The sequence below is a fragment of the Leiobunum rupestre genome, chromosome 11, assembly GCF_980474605.1.
Source record: "Leiobunum rupestre chromosome 11, qqLeiRupe1.1.hap1, whole genome shotgun sequence".
Classification (NCBI taxonomy): Eukaryota; Metazoa; Arthropoda; class Arachnida; order Opiliones; family Sclerosomatidae; genus Leiobunum; species Leiobunum rupestre.
In genome coordinates, this window is record NC_143394.1 from 11,028,204 (window position 1) to 11,048,379 (window position 20,176).

Below are 20,176 nucleotides of genomic sequence, written 5' to 3' on the forward strand. Positions count from 1 at the left end.
CTTATTTTTAAATTCCCTGATTTTTCCCTGACGTGTGGCAACCCTGTTACATTCCGGGCTCATTTTATTAATTCATAAATTAAAATCCGCGTTTAACTATGAAGAAATTAAGTTTTAGACCAAAGCTTTGTGAAATTGCACGGCAATTAGTGCTGTAGTTTATTCACTAGGGGTCGCTTTACCTATTGCGAAGAAATCAATAATTTAAATTATTTTTAGGTTCATTTCATTTTTAAAATTTTAAGTTAATCAAAGTTTCATTCATTTTAATTTAAGTTAGCAAAATATTAATTCAATTGCATAAAAGTGTACACAGCCCGAATGGAAATTAAACCTTTTATTATTTAATACTCGGCGCTAATTAAATTTTAGCATTCCCTGTTCGGTCACTTGAAAGATTGGAAGAAAGCAAAGTCAATATTTTGCCATAAACTGGCCGTCCGAATTACCTCCACTAAAACTTCCAAGTTAAGGAAGCCAGTATATTTATAATTGAAATATAATCTGGCCCACTTTGAAATTTTGAAGTCTGCCTTAAACGTAATTTCAGTTTCATAGAGTCTCGCTAAGCCTTTGAACTTTCATTCCGTTTTAAATTAATGGATGGAATTCTAAACTATTCGAATAAGCTTACGTTTGTAGCATAATCAAGAATTCTGAGACAAATATTTTTAATTCTTTCGTTAGCGAGAAAATTTATCGTTCCGTTTATAACGAGTACGTAGTTTCAGCCGGCAGTAGCGACACACGACGTTGAAAAATCAAACCAATTTTTATCCATTTATTTATTGAATTGGTCAGTCACAACAACCTGGATTTCTACTATAATCTAATGATTAAATCTAGAGTATATTTATTTAAACTTAAAAGAGGACTCTGTTGTGACGAACTACGGGCACCATGGTCTAGTTTTAGTTATAGGAAAATAAAGAAAAAATGGTAAATTGTAGGAAAATAAAGGAAAAATGGTTAAATTATAGGAAAATAAAGGAAAGCATTGAAGTAAAGGAAGAATGGAGGGGTATATTTAATTTACTTCATATTGAAAGAGGTAGTTTTGAAGTCAAAAAGTATTCTAAAATATTACAATATTCATTTAAATCAAAACTGCATAGTCAGGTTTAAATAATAAAACTATCCCGTTAAAAACGAAATAATAAAAATGAAACTTGTCGAAAATGGAAGCCTATACTTAAGAGGGATTATAGGATTCTGTTTATAAAAATGAAAACCACTAGTGCGCAGTTGGCCGTGATGCGTTTCGCGGCTTGATTCAATTTTAAGCCTTTTTTGGTATTTTTTATTCCTGTTACTTCGGATCATTTACTTTCGTTTAGAGCGGCGTTAAATATATTTCTTCCATCTCCGATTCCCCTGCCCGCATTTAGGGCTGTCTTGAGAACCGTTCACGACAAAGGGATCTTCAATTTTAACAAGCGATGCAAACGGAGGCTCAAAGAAGACCAAAAAACCGCCAAAGTATTGATTTTCTTTGTCTTTCCCCTCCAGAGCGATAAACAAGCTGGCCGAGCACAAAACGGCTCAAGATCTACTCCTTTTCAAAATTTGGGGGTGGAGCTTATTTCAAGGATCGATCTATTCGCCATCTGTCGGACCATATTGCTAATATCAAGAACTAATTTATGTATACATAAATTAGTTCTTGCTAATATACAATATTTACAAACATTATATACTTAGGGAGAATGACAATATTTATAAACATTATCAAGATTGTATTTATATATACTTAGGGAGAATGACTTGGTTCAGTGGCGTAAGTAGAGGGGGAAGGCGGGATTATTAAAAGTTTATACAGTAATCCATACCTCTACTTGGAATGCTTATCCTGGCTTATCGCGAATGGTAAGATCACTCTGACGGCTTTGGACCCGCCTACGAGATATAAAATCCCCTCTGCACGTGCTCCCCTCTCACGTTGTTGTTTGTTCAGTTAACATAGTGACGTCACAAAAACCGTCAGCCACGTCGAGACGAAAATCTGCCGCGATAAGCATTCCGAGTAGAGGTATGGATTCCTGGTTTATAATATAAAAGCTTCCTATATGCTAGAATCGCACATAGGCTGCGCGTTAACAGCGATTTCTCCCAAGACGTCGTAGTCGCCATCTGACGGCGAAAAATCGAAATATGATCTTGCCTGTGAAATACGGTTTCGTTTCAACGACGGGATCGAAGCTCGTTAAGCCTAAATTCCAAAACAAGCGTCGTTAGGGCTAGTTCCGCTCAACGTGCTAACTTCGCGCGCTTCTGTCCATCTCGTATCCATGGAAGTTGAAGAAGCTAAAAATATTGAGCAAAAAATCTCCGGAGGGAGTCACGTATACCGGTTCTGATTATTGATGGCGGATTCAAACTTATAGGGAGCTGGTATACTATTAACTTATGATATTGTAATAACGCTGTCTCTTAATTGATGTCTTCATTTCAGTTTATAAAACAAACTATTAATTAGTAAAAATAATAATAGCACAATACTGTGTTAAAGCAACTGTCGGCTCTATCATTGCCACCTGTATTATGAAAAGGCCCCTGTTATTAGAGATGGCCATGAATCTATCCGAATCTTCGAAAAAAATGACTTTCGTGGAGAGCGTGGAGCCATCTATTAATGGGAACGGAAGCTAAAATTCAAAATAGCGAAACAATAACGTCGACAGAGAACCATTATAGAGTATTATATTTAGGTCACTTTTACTCTACTTAGTGAACTTTTACCTAAATTATATATTATAAAATATATTGTAAACAATTACTATAATTGAAGTTATTGACCAATTTACAAACGAGCCAATCAACGCGAACCATACTTTTATGTCCCGCCTTTTGAGTCAAAATGTAGCTTCAGCATCTTGTTTTGATTTCGACGCTAGCGACATCTGTTGAAAAAAGAGCTACTTCACCAAGAGCCGACACTTGCTTTAAATAAAGGAAACTTTCAAACAAATCGTACCGTAATTCCATACGAATTCGATTCGATCTGTGAATGTAACTAAACGTACAGACTTAACTTTTAAGCCATTCTTTCAAAATATCTAGAGCAAATCTACGTTTGTGTTGCGTCCCAGCTTCACTACGGAGTCACCAATGTATAAGTTTCTCCGAATCTCGTAAACAGAGTGCGGGCTAAACGTTTTATATTTAAAAAAATCCAAAAGGTCGGTTCTTTGTTCGTTTTATAACTCGGTAACTTGATAATGGACAAACCTTGCCAAGTCTGCGAAAGCGGAAAATAAAACTTCCAGGAAAAGAAGTTTTGCTTAAAAAATAAAAATATATTTTTTTCTTCAACTTACGTGAATTTTAAAACTTTACTCGTGGGGCAAGCTATAGTTGGTAAAGCTCCAAGTTTATATAAATATCAAATCTACCGTGTTTACTCTAAAGAAAGTAAAAATATCTTCAACTTTGTTGAAAATGTTTTTACTACATCTGGATATCCAATATTTTTACTGTATTACATTCCTCTAACATTATAAACGAGAACTACCAGTAGACTGCGAATACGATTTTGTGTTTGGTGTTTTGTAATTAATCGCTAGATTTCTCCAAAAAGACTCCAATTTTAGAAATCAATCAATTTATGTCTACATTTCTTTACTGTGTAGTTTTTGGTGTAATGCTGTAATTTATATTTTTAAAAAGTAACAACACATTTATGTGTAGTAATAGGGGTTTCTAAAATATATTCTTTTTTACAAAATAGATTGTTTGGTATAAAATATACTTTTGAAATAAAGTCTAAGATCAAAGTGTAGTATTTTTCGCATCAGCTGTTAAACACCTCACCACGCTCACCGTTAAACACGAATCTAATAGGCACTTCAATAAATGCCGCTCTATTTTTCTTTCCTCTGTAACGCGCATGGACACGACTCACTGAATAAAATAGTCACGTGTTTTTGTTATTTTTATTTAAGCTAAAGTTGGCGCGAATTTTTGCTATCAGGTGGAGCGGGCGAAATTGAACGAGCCCTTCTGTATTGAAATATTAAGCAGCGCGCGCTTTAAAATATAACTCTTTTACAAGTATGTCCTGGCTCTCAGTATAACTACTTCTAGGCGACTCGCTGAACAGGTTTTATTTAAGCGTCTAAACTTTAGTAAGTTTACGTGGCTTAAAAACGTTAAAAACATCTTAAGCGTAATAATTTTTTTATATATTGGAAGAAATGTTCAAATGTTGTATCTCCGAATTATTTCGGGTGTAGGAGAACCAGTGTAACACTAGTGCCCCAACGTTCAAAAATATAGATACTATCTCGCCACTGGTTCGATGTCGTTTTACATTATAGCCGAAAGTGTAGCACTAGTGTATTGGTTTTTATCGTTAACCGCTCCCTGACTATATCCCTGTTGGAACATTTACAGACAGACGTTTTAGGTTAAAAATAGCCCACATTGCTATTAAAATATTAAAGCTACAACCACCGCAACATCACCCACGAATCCAATTTCAACGCCGATAAGAGCCTTTAAATGTTAGACTAAAAAAAGGGATTTCCAAATTTAAAATTCATTGTTTTCTCCGAACCCGGTTGGGCCCGACAACACATACAAATAAATCTGATGTATTTACTTTAGACTATAGTATTGGGCGAACACAGTTTTTTGCTCCGAACGAATTGGAAATCGAAAGGTACATTAATAGGGTATTGATTAATCCGTCGTTTGAATTATGTATTAGTTTTATAAGGTCAAATACGGTTTGTCTAGTGCGTTGCCGAAAATTTAGAGTATCAAGCTTGTTTTCCACTAGCGCGCGTCATAATGTTATTTTCTTTACGCGCGTAAAAACGTTTGAACGTTTCAAAGCTGAGAAACGCGTCGTTGCGCGCGCTAGTGGAAAACAAGCTTCACGCGCTAGAAATGAACGTTGTTCGTTACTATTGTCAAAGGCTAGAGGACCCTCCTACTCTCAGGGTTTTAATCTCAGGAAACATTTATTTCTGGTACCCGCATCAAAAATGGAAATGTTAGGGCGTATGTTTATGAATTTGGGGAAGTTTCCTTATTATCTTAGTGGATTCAGAATTTAATTTAAACCTATACGTCTGTAATATCATATTTTCATCAAGATTTGTAACAGAACGTGAAATTTCTGTTATTGTTTAATTTTTTAGTAAGTGGTTGATTCAGATTTCAATCATAATCAGATTAGAGACAAATAATTTCCTGGTTTAGTAAGTTTTTGACAATTTCGATCTTATTAAAATTCTACACAAATCATTTCTGGGAATTAGTAAATTTTTGTGTCAATTTCGATTTTATTCAGTTTCGAGACTGTTCGAATTTGAACACCTCGTCGTCGACTCTTTTCAATTTCGAGACTGTTCGAATTTGAACACCTCGTCGTCGACTCTTTTCAGTTTCGAGACTGTTCGAATTTGAACACCTCGTCGTCGACTCTTTTCAGTTTCGAGAAAAATCCATTATTAACTAAAACCTTACGAATGTTTGAAAAAATTCGATCCTACGAAAATTCGATACTGTTCAGCATCCCTATTTAAATAATCAAAGGCATTCTAAAATCTTCAGATTCGAGAAAAATAATTTTCCAGCTTAGTAAATTTATGATCAAATTCGGGATTCAGATTCGAGAAAAATAATTTTCCAGCTTAGTAAATTTTTGATCGAATACGGGATTCAGATTCGAAGGAAAACATTTTCGAGTTCAGTAAATTTATGATCAAATTCGGGATTCAGATTCCAGATAAATCATTTTCGAGCTTAGGAAATTTATGACCGGATTCAGATTCGAAGGAAATCATTTTCGAGCTCAGTAAATTTATGATCAAATTGAGAATTCCGATTAGAGACTATTCTGGAACAAAAATTAAATTGATTTAAAAATTGCAAGCAACGTTTGACTCTTTACAAGGGTAAATTAATAATATTTTCATCTTAAAAATTTATTTGCTTGGTTTTGGGGGCTATTTTCAAAATCCCTGACGTTTCCCTCACTTTTTTGGGGCCCTTTTCAAAATCTCGAACTTTTTCAGACTTTTGTGGGGCCATTTTCAAAATCTCGAACTTTTCAGGACTTTTGTGGGGCCCTTTTCAAAATCCCTGACGTTTCCCTGACTTTTTTGGGACATTTTCAAAATCCCGGACTTTTTGAGACCGTTTTCAATATCCCGGACTTTTCCCTGAATTTATGGGACCATTTTCAAAATCCTTGACTTTTCCCTGACTTTATGGGACCATTTTCAAAATCCCTGACGTTTCCCTGACTTTTTTTTGGGCCATTTTCAAAATCCCGGACTTTTTGAGACGATTTTCAATATCCCGGACTTTTCTCTGAAATGATTAGGCTATTTTCAAAATCCCTGACTTTCCCTAACTTTATAGGGACATTTTCAAAATCCCTGACGTTTCTCTGACTTTTTTGGGGCTATTTTCAAAATCTCTACCTTTTCCCTGACTTTATGGGGCCATTTTCAAAATACCTGACTTTTTAAGACCATTTTCAATATCCTGTGACACTTTTTAAATGAGATGGTTAATTAAGGTACTTGGTTCGTTATGTCTAGGGGATTATTTAGTAATTAAGATTAAAAGTGTCAACATTTGAATTAATAATATTTAATAAAGTAATCACAGCGGATTAAAATCGATCAAATAAGTTTATTTTAAGAACAGGGTTTATGTCGCACAAAAACATTATATAATAAAACAAGGGGTTTGATTTGGCTCTCTGGTTACCCAACGTAATAAAGTTTTTATACTTAAGCTTCCTGAAGATCTTGATACTGTCCAGGGTTCAAAGAAGATTTGAAGAAGTCTTGCCTCGCGCGACGACTTGGCCGAATAATGTTGTGCACAGGGTGACACTGCGTACTGCGCGGAACATAATTTTAGTTCGCGGTAAAAACAAGGTTCTTGACCGGTTCAAAGAGGAGGGTCGTCGGAACCCGCGGTTTACTTTGTCGTCGCAGGTTTCAGCTTCATCGCTGGAACGGGTGTTCTCATCAGGATACGGAGTCTCTACTCGAATAATCCCTCTCCCACGTGTGTCCGGCTTTTTAATCCTTCTGGACAATGGTCGAGAGGAACTGTCTACGGGGTTTTAAAATGTGCTTCCATGGAGGGAAATTACTTCGCGCACTGCGGTAGCTATCAGCACGAGTTGGGCAATTCCAGAGAGCCGAAAACGGATATTGGGTAAAACCAGAGGGGTAGAGCCATGTCACCAAATTGAAAAGGGGACGTTCATAAATTTAAAAGGTAGCCATATTTTAGGGGAGATGCCAAATATTAATTAACGTTACAATCCCTGACTTTTCCCCGAATTTTTTGGGGCTATTTTCAACTTTTCCCTGACTTTATGGGGCCATTTTCAAAATACCTGACTTTTCCCTGACTTTATGGGGCCATTTTCAAAATACCTGACTTTTCCCGGACTTTATGGGGCCATTTTCAAAATACCTGACTTTTCCCGGACTTTATGGGGCCATTTTCAAAATACCTGACTTTTCCCGGACTTTATGGGGCCATTTTCAAAATACCTGACTTTTCCCTGACTTTATGGGGCCATTTTCAAAATACCTGACTTTTCCCTGACTTTATGGGGCCATTTTCAAAATACCTGACTTTTCCCTGACTTTATGGGGCCATTTTCAAAATACCTGACTTTTCCCTGACTTTATGGGGCCATTTTCAAAATACCTGACTTTTCCCTGACTTTATGGGGCCATTTTCAAAATACCTGACTTTTCCCTGACTTTATGGGGCCATTTTCAAAATACCTGACTTTTCCCTGACTTTATGGGGCCATTTTCAAAATACCTGACTTTTCCCTGACTTTATGGGGCCATTTTCAAAATACCTGACTTTTCCCTGACTTTATGGGGTCATTTTGGAAATCTATGACTTTTCCCTGACATTTTAGGGCCCTTATCAAAATTCCTGATTTTTCAAGGTTTTCCAGGTCGTGTATAAGTTCGATATTGTATAAGACGACAGTCAGCAAAGGTGGCACCGTTCTAGCCTGCCTGCAGACGGAGAATTAAGATGATAGATGACTTCTCTCCGGAACTCGCAATTTTCCGAAATGAAGCGCGGTAAGTAACCGAAGCCATTCTAATTAGACTGGGCGGTCGCCAATGCGTCTGCATTCTCTTGCAAAACCATCTTACAAGGTTAGTGCTAATAAGCTCTTTCCCTTCATTTCGCCATACAGACGGCGAAAGCCTAGCCAAGGGTTATTTTAGGCCTAAGAATATCTTCTAAACGGATAAGACTTTACCTATCCAGAACCGATTTAAGAAACTCGGAACATGTAGTCCACCAATCACAAACTCTGTTCAAGAATAGACCCATAACAAAAGAGGGGCCGCAGACGAGGCTTAAGCGATACCTCTGGACGGAACATCCTGTTTGTGACGTTTTGAACCACGTGACCGCCATTGAAATATACAGGCGGAAGTAAGGAAACGGATGTTCCGTCCAAATGCTGAGTTTCCAGGTAAAAAATATTAATTTTCGGGCCCCCAACTTTCATCATGGGTCTATAGAAAGGTTAAGCCAGAGCCAGAAACGTGTAGTGTAAACGTACCATTGTGTGTACAGCCTGCACCTAATACAAGCTCCTCCGTTCACGTTTGCTGGTGCTGACTTAATCTAATGTAATTATTTGTACCATAAGTGTATAATATTTTACATAAGTGTGACACTTCCTATACTTCACACGCGAAAGTTTTACTAAGGCAAGCTCATATTTCAATTTTTCACCATCAGATGGCGACTTCGACGTCTTGGGAGACATCGCTGTTAATGCCCAGCCTATGTACGATTATAACATATAGGGAGCTATTATATTATAAACTAAGAATCCATACGGGAGATTTTCGTCTCGATGTGGCTGACGGTTTTTCTGACGTCACTATGTTAACTAAACAAACAACAACGCGAAAGGGGAGCGCGCGCAGAGGGGATTTTTTATCTCGTAGGCGGGGTCAAATCCGTCAGAGTGATCTTACCATACGCGATACGGCAGGATAAGCATTCCAAGTAGAGGTATGGATTCCTGTCGAGAGCTATTCACAAGACTGCATTACGGGCTTCGTCGCCGTTTTTCGTCCGCTCGCTAACGCGTCACAAGTAGCCTTTGACAGCGCCTCGCTAGGGGGAGATTTTCTTCTGGTGATGACGTCACTCCGTTACTAGCTCTCAGTAAAATATTCCCCAACGTGACAAACTTGGGGTAGGTACATTTTTCCGAATTTCAATCGTCTGAACGGTGGAACAAATGTTCGAATTTCATTCGTCCGAACCGCCGAAATAAAAAATGTTTCAATTGTTCAAATTGGACAACTTGTTTGTTTCATTCGTCCGAATCGGTAGCATCACTTGTCCGAATTCTGTCGCTAAATTAGTATTTCTTATTGCTGTTTTAGGATAGGTTAGGTTAGGTTCACTTTAATGTTACTATTTTCTTATATTAACAATATTAAAAAAACCAACCAATTCCAATTGTTCGAAAAAACGGACAAACGATTATTCGAACAAATGAAATTCGCCAGTAAAGTTAACATAAATTGAACGACTAAATCACCAACAAAAGTTGGGATAAATTTCTCGGGCAAATGGAATACGTTTTCGGACATACGATCCTGTTTTCCGGCATTCGGACAAATGATCATTCGGACATTTGTACCAGCGATCGGACGAATGAAATTCGAACAAATGTACCCAAATCACAAACTTATTGAACAATATTATAGACTTATGATTGTACTTAGAGATAATGTTGAGGCAATCCGGGAATGTGGACTGGCGGGTATCATGGGCGAAAATTACCCCCGACCGAAGTTGAAATTGATAGCTGTCCACTCGTTCGAAATTATTTCTGTAATTATTTTTCGTAGACCGATAAAAATATTATCCTAAATCACCACTACTCCTTTATACCCCCCCCCCCCCCCCCACTACACATCGAAAATAAATATTTTATATTTTATTTTGTATATTTCGGATAACTGATTGTGCTCCCCAAAATGCCCTGATCTAAAAGGGTGCGTATTCATTCATTCCTTCATTCACTGGATCACTTCCATTGGGTATTTTATTTTAATTTTGTTAGAAATTTGTAGTTTTATAGTAAACGGTTTTCTGGTCTTGTCAAGGTGTTCATTATCAAGATGGATTCTTCAAGGACCAATAATAAATACGAATTAATTAAACCTTTGTTCCATAAAGTTTTAATTTCAGGAAAAAACTAAAACCAAATTGAGCAGCATGTAAAAATCTGTTTTCCAATAGGCGATAGCATAAATTGCAAGTTATACTGGGTAAAATTCGAGGTAAAATTTCTTTCGGGAGCGCCATCAAACGGTAGAAGCCTTTAAAAATAGGGACGTGATAATAAAATTGCTTTCAAGTTTATCGTTGAACAACGACTTCCAGCTTCATTAAATAAATCTTTAAAAGTTTTAAATTTTAAAGAAAGGCATACTTACAATTTTGTGGTAAGTTATGTTTTTAAATATTTATACTTTTTGAATAGAAAAAAGATGAATTTATGAAACTTAATTTAACGACGACTCGGACATTAGTATTATTATTGTTATAGTGATGTTAAGTCTCTGGCTATAATTGTAAAAAAATAAACCAAGTTTTTAACCTAGGCTTAGTGACGCAGCCCCTATGTTTTGACCACGGCCAACCGCGATCGCTGAAGCGCGTTATAGAAGTTGGCAGTGCTATGACGAATTTCCGGGTACATTTTAATAAGTTAGCTAAGACCAAAACCATTTATGATATCGCCTATTACCAAGTAGACCTTGGACCAAGTTACTAAAGTCGGTGCCAAATTATTCATCTCTATATTTAACCAATAACTGGTAAATAAATGTAAATCAACTTTAAAGTATAAAATTCAATCCGATTAGGTATAACTTAATAGTTCTTTTTATAAACTAACGTGGCCTTATTGTTGAAATGTTGCTCTTACGTCACAGTCTCTTACTTTCACAAGCCTACGAGCGCGCGCTACAGTCGCGAGGAATATAGGTTTTTTTTCGCGCGTGAAAATCGCTCGTGCGCAAAATATACTAATAAAGCTGTGTCTTGTGACGTAAGAGCAACATTTTAACAAGTTGGGCAAGACCACTTTTTATTTTATAAAATCAACTATTGAAATTAGCTGAACATTTTGACTGCAATTCAATTAGATGGCGCTAACAACTTTTACATTTTAATCCCCCCCCCTTTAAAAATCCCAGTTTGTAGCAGAGTAGAGACATTTACAGGAGATACCTTTTGAGTCCCTTTAGTGAAAAATTCATCTTTTTTCGTTTCTTCGACGATGCTAAAAAATGGCAGTGACATTTCGATCTAGCACTTTGCGACAAAAATTAATATGGGAAATGACATTTTTGTGTAAACGAAGTTGAAATTTGTCAATTAGATTCCGACTTTAATTAACGTTATATCCTGAAAATGTCAGTAGTCTACCTTTTATATTTTGGAGGGGAAAAAGCAAATTGGGATCCCCTAATTGTTAGTTACAAAGTTTACGCGTTCAGTTTCACCTTTTAAGTCTATTGGCGCTTCGATGCCAAAATTATTTAAAACGCGATAAATGGATTTTGTCGCCTTCAGCGCTGGCTCGGCTGATCGAGACTCGCATCTCATTAGGGAGATTAAGCATCCAACCAATTTACTCCACTTTATATAGGCTGGGCTAGTAGTAGCTTGATAACTCGTCGGGACGCCTAAGAATGGTTTGTCCAAACGCCGCGAGCTCAAACCGTCTATTTGATGAAATCCTAAACCACCAGACAACATTGCTACTAACAGTTAGGACCTTTGAATAATTTTAAGTTTAACGATTTAGCTTTCGTCTTAACGGTAAGTTAAGTGAAGCCTCGGGCTTGCCAATTTGCGAAAGGGAAGCTATCTAACTCGAAGACAAAATCTCCCTCAGGACTTATGAGCGTTGAATTTTGACAATAGCTTGGTCGATGACAACTAGTTTTGAATATCGAAAATATGTCAACCTGTACAAATTGGTCTTTTGACAGCGCCCTCATACGGTGATTACCAGAACTAACTTCAATACTAGCTACGAAGCTAGACCAAATAACGTAGTGTCATAAATGGTTTTTTTAAAAGTATGGTTCGCGTTGATTGGCTTGTTTGTAAATTGGTCAATAACTTCAATTATAGTAATTGTTTACAATATATTTTATAATATATAATTTAGGTAAAAGTTCACTAAGCAGAGTAAAAGTGGCCTAAATATAATACTCTATAATGGTTCTCTGGCGACGTTATTGTTTCGCTATTTTGAATTTTAGCTTCCGTTTCCATTAATAGATGGCTCCACGCTCTCCACGAAAGTCATTTTTTTCGAAGATTCGGATAGATTCATGGCCATCTCTAATAACAGGGGCCTTTTCATAATACAGGTGGCAATGATAGAGCCGACAGTTGCTTTAAAACTCGCTCGATGACTTGGGTCTCAGGAGATGCCTTGGGTATTAGCCTAGCTGATTATTATTTAAACAAACACCCATTTTCTCGCGCAATGATAAAGTCGAAAAAAGCCTAATCTTCAAACAAATAAAACTCAGTTTTAATTCAGTACTTTTGTCGAAATATAGATGGCGTTCGACGGCTATTGAGCCAATAGGTCCGTCAGAGTCGTGACATGGAATCGTGCAGCGGTTGCGAGTTTTACAGGCGATCGTAGATATTATCCGGTATCTTTTAATTTAAGGATTTATAAATAAAATTAACCGGAAATGGATATTTGAGATGTGCAATGTTGGAAATGCCAGGAATCCGATGGTGGTTTTGCAATTCCTCTAAAATGTTCTCGCTGGCTAAATTCCTGTCTAAAGATAGAATGTACTGTTCTTAGCTAGCAGCGCCGTCTCAGTCTGCCTACTACAGACGTCCCCCATCTAAGGACATCGCACTTCTTCTATGGGATTTGGCTTTCGACAGATTTTTTTCAAAATGAAACATGTTGCTAAGCTTGATCAAAGGAGCAAAATTGTCTCTAGCCATTTTTCCCTAGCTCTTATAGTTTGTCCAGTATCAGCGGTCAAAAGTGGACAAAACATAGTATGGTCTATTTGTTAAAAGGAGTCACGGCCCATCGATTAGCGCTCTACGCTCGCGCGTCGCTAGTCCGGGCTCACTATGAATAGAGTTTTCTTGCCAAGATTTTTACACCTTTACTTCATTATTTCTTTTCTCGCAAATAATTATTCGATGAATTTTCGCACGTGGAATATTTAATATTCAATATTTTATGAGCAATAATAAAATAAAAGAAATACTAAAGAAATCAGAATATATATGATTTACCGTTTCGTTGAATCCCACATTCAACACTCGCTCATAGGTAAGAAACAGTCACTCAACAACAGATCAAACACTTATTTATCGATACAGCACATAGTCGGTTAAAGTCACGGTCAAACGACAGTTAAGACTCAATACTTAACTATTTATCTACTGAGTTAGTTCATCGTTATCAGTTGTTTTGTAATTTAAATATTTCGGTAGACCTATACCAAGGCTTAGGAATTGTTTTTAATCTACAAGAAATTTTGCACTACTCTACTTAGTTTTTACAATTACTCTCAATAATATTATTATAAAATAATAATTATTACTATTTCTAGGGGAATGGACTTTCCAAAATCCATCTTCTTTGCCAGTGAAAGAATGGTCAGACTGTACATCAAACTGGCCAAACATAAATAAAGACAAAATTAAAAGCTATTTGCTAGTTTCAATAGCGAGTGATAATCAACCAGCTGATGCTAGAAAAATTATTGAAGCAGGCAACTATTTTGGAAGTGTTTGGGTTGGTACAATTTTAACGGCAAGACTTAATGACATTTTAGTGGCCTATCGCGGGGAAGTGGCTCGTTCCCAGACCCTCTCAGAAACAGACCATCAAGCGTGGTTTGTAAGTACAAATGATGGAGACATAGTTTATGGCCTAGCAAAAGTTTGTAGTCATGTTGGGGCTCTTTTATTCAAAATTGAATTTTGGATAAGTGAGGAAGCTAAGGGACCAGCTGGTACAAGTCTGACTAATAAATGGAATAACACGACGAAAAGAAAAATTGCGCCAGAAAGGTTTATGGAAATTCCATTTCTTAAAGATGCAAATTATATAAAAGAAGAACTCCCACCAGCGAAGAAACCAGTGAAAGTCATGAAAGCCTGTGCTCAAAATTTAAAAACTATATTAGCACCATTAGTTTTTTCACCAGGGACTATTATGAGTGACACTCCAAAGGCCAAAATTTTACCACGATTTCCTCCACGAGCTGCAAGAACTAGAGCGTTAAGCGAAAATTCAACTATTCTCAATATATCAAATCAGGACGCACAACTTGGAAACCATGATTTCAGTTATTGCGATAAGCCATTAAATTCTACGTCTCTTACGTGCCTACCTTGCAAGGATTTCTTCAAAACATTTGTTGAAATTGGTGTTAATTTACACCAACGATAACTTAACTAACTTTTATTGAATCCAAAATAGAGATACTCTAAATCATAACTAACCAAAACAAAAGCAGACGAATGTTTTTAGTTTGTTTAGCCACTCCTAGATACCGCCACCGTCACTCGCAATGTACTAAGTCGCAATGGCAACGCTCATTGAAAATCCGTCGTAAGTCCCGTATTGTCGATAAAAAATGGGTCTTTTGTCAATTGAACAAAAGGTTTTCCGCAGTTTTCGACGTTGCCTTACCAGTTACGCAAAAGACCCGTTTCGTTTTATTTCTCATTGGGTACGAATATATTTAGAAAAATTCCATTTCTTCTAAAACTTTTTCAATTCCATAAAATAAATTAAACATATTTGGCCAATCACGCTCGTGCTCTAAGCCTCAAACACAGTGCTTTTCAACCTGTGTACCTGCGGAAAATAAAGCTTGAAAACCCCTGTTCTAACAAGGAGACATCCCGAAGTGTAACCCACCGATTTTGTTCAAACTCGGGGGATTGGTAGACCTTCATGTATCAAGAAAAATCCTAAAGGGAATTTATTCAATGGGCAACCGTTTTGCCATGGCAACGAAAAATGTTTTTGACAACAACAAATGGAAATTTTCCCATTGAAAATAACATGGGATTCTGACCGATTCCTAGGGCGCCCCCCCCCCCCCTGTGAAAAATTTGAACAATTTCAAACTTTCGAAAATGCCAAAAAATTAAATAAAAATTGACAGTAAAAACATCAAAATTGATCAACTTTTGATCAATTTGAGGTCAAAATCCCATGTTATTTTCAATGGGAAAATTTAATATTTTGTATTGTCAAAAACATTTTTCGTTGCCATGGCAAAACGGTTGCCCATTGAATAAATTCCCTTTAGAACGTCTACCAATCCCCCGAGTTTGAACAAAATCGGTGGGTTACACTTCGGGATGTCTCCTTGTAAGAGTAATTAAGTTCCTTCCCCCGTAACGTCAATCAAACCAGCCCGACGCGATTGAAGCGCGCCCTGGTGACATGTTTCCTTCCCCCCTCTCGAGCAGGGGGCTAATTTCAGCCACTCGTCAAGTATTATTGTCCGCACTATACTGAATAGAGAGTTTCAACAACCGTATTGCACTTCGCTAAACGTAAAACAAATTAAACCATTTTTGCTGATCGAAATTTTAACGCATATGTCGCGTCGGGAAGAGAGGTATACGTTCGCGTTTACGCCTAGAAATGGGTTTGCTGAAACTCTGTAATACCTTCGTCACGCTACACTATAGGCTTCGAGCATTGAAAATACAACGCCATCTGTCTTAATACCCGTCAACTAAATGTGTAAGAAAGGAGCGGACGACTTTTGGATTGAAATGTTTTTGGATAATTACAGAAATAATTTCGAACGAGTGGGCAGCTGTCAATTTAAAACTCAGTCGGAAGTCGGCCATTTTTGACAACAAACTCGGTCGGAAGTCGGCCATTTTTGACAACAAACTCGGTCGGAAGTCGGCCATTTTTGACAACAAACTCCTTCGGAAGTCGGCCATTTTTGACAACAAACTCGGTCGGAAGTCGGCCATTTTTGACAACAAACTCGGTCGGAAGTCCGCCATTTTTGACAACAAACTCGGTCGGAAGTCGGCCATTTTTGACAACAAACTCGGTCGGTGGTCGGCCATTTTTGACAACAAACTCGGTCGGAAGTCGGCCATTTTTGACAACAAAATTTAAACCGCGCACTGTTTTACCTAGGAGCAACAAACACAGCACCCCACATAAGTAGAACGCAACCCGTCAAAGATCGTGCATTTTCTTGCGTACAGTTTTCATTGGTTAGACGCTTTAGCGCCTGCTGCCGTCGGAAGGGGAAAATTCGGAAATTGTCTTCCCCCTTTCCGTAAAACGTGCAGCGTAAAGGCTCGTCCAATGAAATTTATACACAACACTGCGTTAGCGTGTTTAAAGGCTAGCTGCGTTCTCCTTGTGTTTGTTGCTCCTAGCTTTCACGAACTCTGTTTGTAAATGGCCGAATTAATTTGTGAGCGCATTCGAAGTGTTATAATCCGTGGTAGAGGAGAGAGCCCTCATTTCTCTAAAACTATCTTGGCAATCACTCAACGACGAAAACGGTCTTCGTTCCCAGAATTCTTGGCATTCTTAATTTAGCCGTCACGTTCGCAGGAGGGTTTCACGCGAATGCAGTGCTACCCGACGACCACATTTTTACATACGCTCAAAGGCGGATGAGCAGCGTTACCGGGCGGTTTCATTTAATTGAGTCAAAAGCGCTGGTTGACGACGTCGGTCAGACTGCTACGCGCGAAGATTATAACGCTAAGGATACTCTCGTGTTTCATTCATAAATATGTTAAGCTTCCTTTGATGCTCATTTAATTTTAACAATCCACACCTCCTCCCATCCAACAGGAGAGAAGCAAGCCATATTTTGCCTAGTAGACTCGAAAAGTTCAAGACCTTTACCTAAATGTGGCTCAGGGAGCGCTACAAGATAAACTTCAATATGCCTATGTTAAGATTTTAAGGGGACCTCAAAATATCTAAAGTACCATCAAATTATAAAAAAAAAAACTTTTAAAGTTGCCTCAAAATATTCGAAATGTGTTCTGAAAATATTTCTAAAAATTGCCTCAAAATACCCTAAAGGGCCTGTAATTATAAAAAAAATTCTAAAAATATCCGAAATAGGATCTGAAAATACTTCTAAAAGTTGCCTCAAAATATCCAAAATGACCTAGTTATAAAAAATGCTTCAAAATATCCGAAATAGGATCTGAAAACCCTTCTAAATGTTGCCTCAAAATATCCAAAATGACCTAGTTATAAAACATTATTAAAAATATCCGAAATAGGATCTGAAAATTCTTCTAAATGTTGCCTCAAAATATCCAAAATGACCTAGTTATAAAAAATGCTTCAAAATATCCGAAATAGGATCTGAAAATCCTTCTAAATGTTGCCTCAAAGTATCCAAAATGGCTTCTAATTATAAAAAATACCTCAAAATATCCGAATTAGGATCTGAAAATCCTCCTAAAAGTTGCCTCAAAATATCAAAATTATCTCAGAATACTAAAAGGTCATAATCATAATCAGCTGGGGTAATACCCAAGGCACCACCTTAGGCCCAAGTCATCTAGCGACTTTAAACCAGTGCGATGGTTCCTCAAATATCAAAAAATGACTCGTAACATCCAAACACCAAATTATTTAAGAAGGCTTCAAAATATCTAAAAAATCGATCTTAAATTATTAAAAAGGATCCTTAGTTTGTCCGAAACGGCACTTGAAATACAAATCAATACTGTTTTGAATAAAATTGAAATATTTTTTAATAGAAAATGCCCTTGTAATTGACGTCGGTTTCTTAAATAGTGTAGGCCTCTGTGCGGAAAAACTCCATCGCTGCTGTCAACTGGGGATTCTTTAATATCTTTCCGACCGTTACTTGACGGAAATCTGCTTAAATTTTTATCCGATTTTTTTTTAAATAATCCATAATATAACTGTACAAATATCGATTATTCAAGTCGTTAAGTAAATATTACAATTACAGTATTGATATATTTTGAAATATAAATTATGAATCGATCGAATTCGGGTCCAAATATCCTTGAACAAATATATCCCTCGGTTAAAATAGGGCATTTTCACAGAAATGTTTGTTTAATGTTTAATTAAATAATTATATTAATAATAATTATTATTATTAAAATATATTAACAATAAAATAGTAATTATTATTACTACATATATTAACAATAAAATAGTAATTATTATTAATATATATTAACAATAAAATAGTAATTATTATTACTACATATATTAACAATAAATAATTATTATTAATATATATATTAACAATAAATAATAATTATTATTAATACAAATAAAATATTAACAATAATTATTATTAATACAAATCAAATACTAACAATAATTATTATTAAATTAAATCAAATATTAACAATAATTATTATTAAATTAAATCAAATATTAACAATAATTATTATTAAATTAAATCAAATATTAACAATAATTATTATTAAATTAAATCAAATATTAACAATAATTATTATTAAATTAAATCAAATATTAACAATAATTATTATTAAATTAAATCAAATATTAACAATAATTATTATTAAATTAAATCAAATATTAACAATATTTATTTAAAAAAATACAAAAATGTATTTAGCTAGCAAGAAAGTTCATCTACAATATAAAGGCTAATGTTTTTGCCTCAAATTTTTAGGTACCTGAATTATATCATGTTTTAATATCATAAACTATAAATTATTATAAACTTAAAAAGTAATGTATAAATATTGAAATAAGATATTTATGCACCTTAATTTTAATTACTGGATTTTAACGTGGGAATTTGAAAAATAAAAATCCCTTTACTTTAGTTTTAATATAATTTAGGCATGGGCAAAATATTGTCTACAGTAAATTATTCTCTACAGGAAATTATTCAATCGAATAATAAATCGAATATTCGATTCCTCGTCGAATTTTCTATCACAGTCAAGTAAATACTTAACTGAAACCAAATTATTTGGTATTTTATAATTAACTAACTCTGTTTTTGCATTCAAATTTAAATATACAGGATTGGTATTCGTCGATTTAAATATTCGATTTGGTATTAATCGTTTTAAATATTCGATTTGGTATTAATCGTTTTAAATATTCAATTTTACTATTCGTCGTTTTAAATATTCAATTTTACTATTGGTCGTTCTGATATTCGATTTTGTTATTCGTCATTTTAAATATTCAATTTTAGTATTCGTCGTTCTGATATTCGTTTTTGTTATTCGTCGTTTTAAATATATAAGGTTGGTATTCGAAATTTTAAATATACAGGGTTGGTATTCATCATTTGAAATATTCGATTTTAGTATTCGTCGTTTTAAATATTCGATTTTAGTATTCGTCGTTTTAAATATTCGATTTTAGTATTCGTCGTTTTAAATATTCAATTTTAGTATTCGTCGTTTTAAATTTTCAATTTTAGTATTCGTCGTTTTTAATATTCGATTTTAATATTCGACATGACTAGAGAACAAATATTTGATATTCGATTCGATCGCCATAAAATGGTAGTTGCACACCTCTATATACTTTGCAAATTGCATACCCATTTATTATAAATTCTGATTAATATTTCCTTGGACTTCCCAAGAAATATCAAAGCATAAATTTCGTGTCCAAACCTAAAAAGGCGAAAATGAAAAATAAACGGTCCTTACCTGTACTTCTAAGGCATGATAAGCCACAATTAATCCAAGCAGCATTAAGGTAGAGACTGTAATTAACGTCTTGACTGCGTTCGAATATACAGAAGCCTGCCAAATATAAAAAAGAGAAACTGTTAAGAATGTACACATTTCACGCTTGTACGGGCCTTTTAATAACTTAAAGGCGTGCTACAATGTTAGCCAGTAAGTACGCTCTTCTTCATTAGCGAAGGTTAAACAAATAACCATTAGCCCAAATTAGCCAATTCCCCCACGAGGTTTATAAATAATTCAACATTGTTGCCTAAGGTGACTTTCAGGGTCATCTCTGACCAATGGAATTTAAATGATTTACCGCTCGTTAAGTTGGCTAGAGCACGATTTTGTAAAAACTAATTGTAATGCAGATGTTAAATTAATTGAACAA

The 20,176-nt window shown here is 35.6% G+C and overlaps 1 protein-coding gene across 1 annotated transcript in view; it reads right to left on the reverse strand.

The window, feature by feature from the left end:
• Window positions 1-20,176, reverse strand: part of SK (small conductance calcium-activated potassium channel) — a 351,468-nt gene that overhangs the window by 45,096 nt on the left and 286,196 nt on the right. The window contains exon 4 of the mRNA XM_090164054.1: window positions 19,762-19,857. Within this exon, the coding sequence (XP_090020180.1) occupies window positions 19,762-19,857 (96 nt within the window). The remainder of the gene's footprint in view (window positions 1-19,761; window positions 19,858-20,176) is intronic.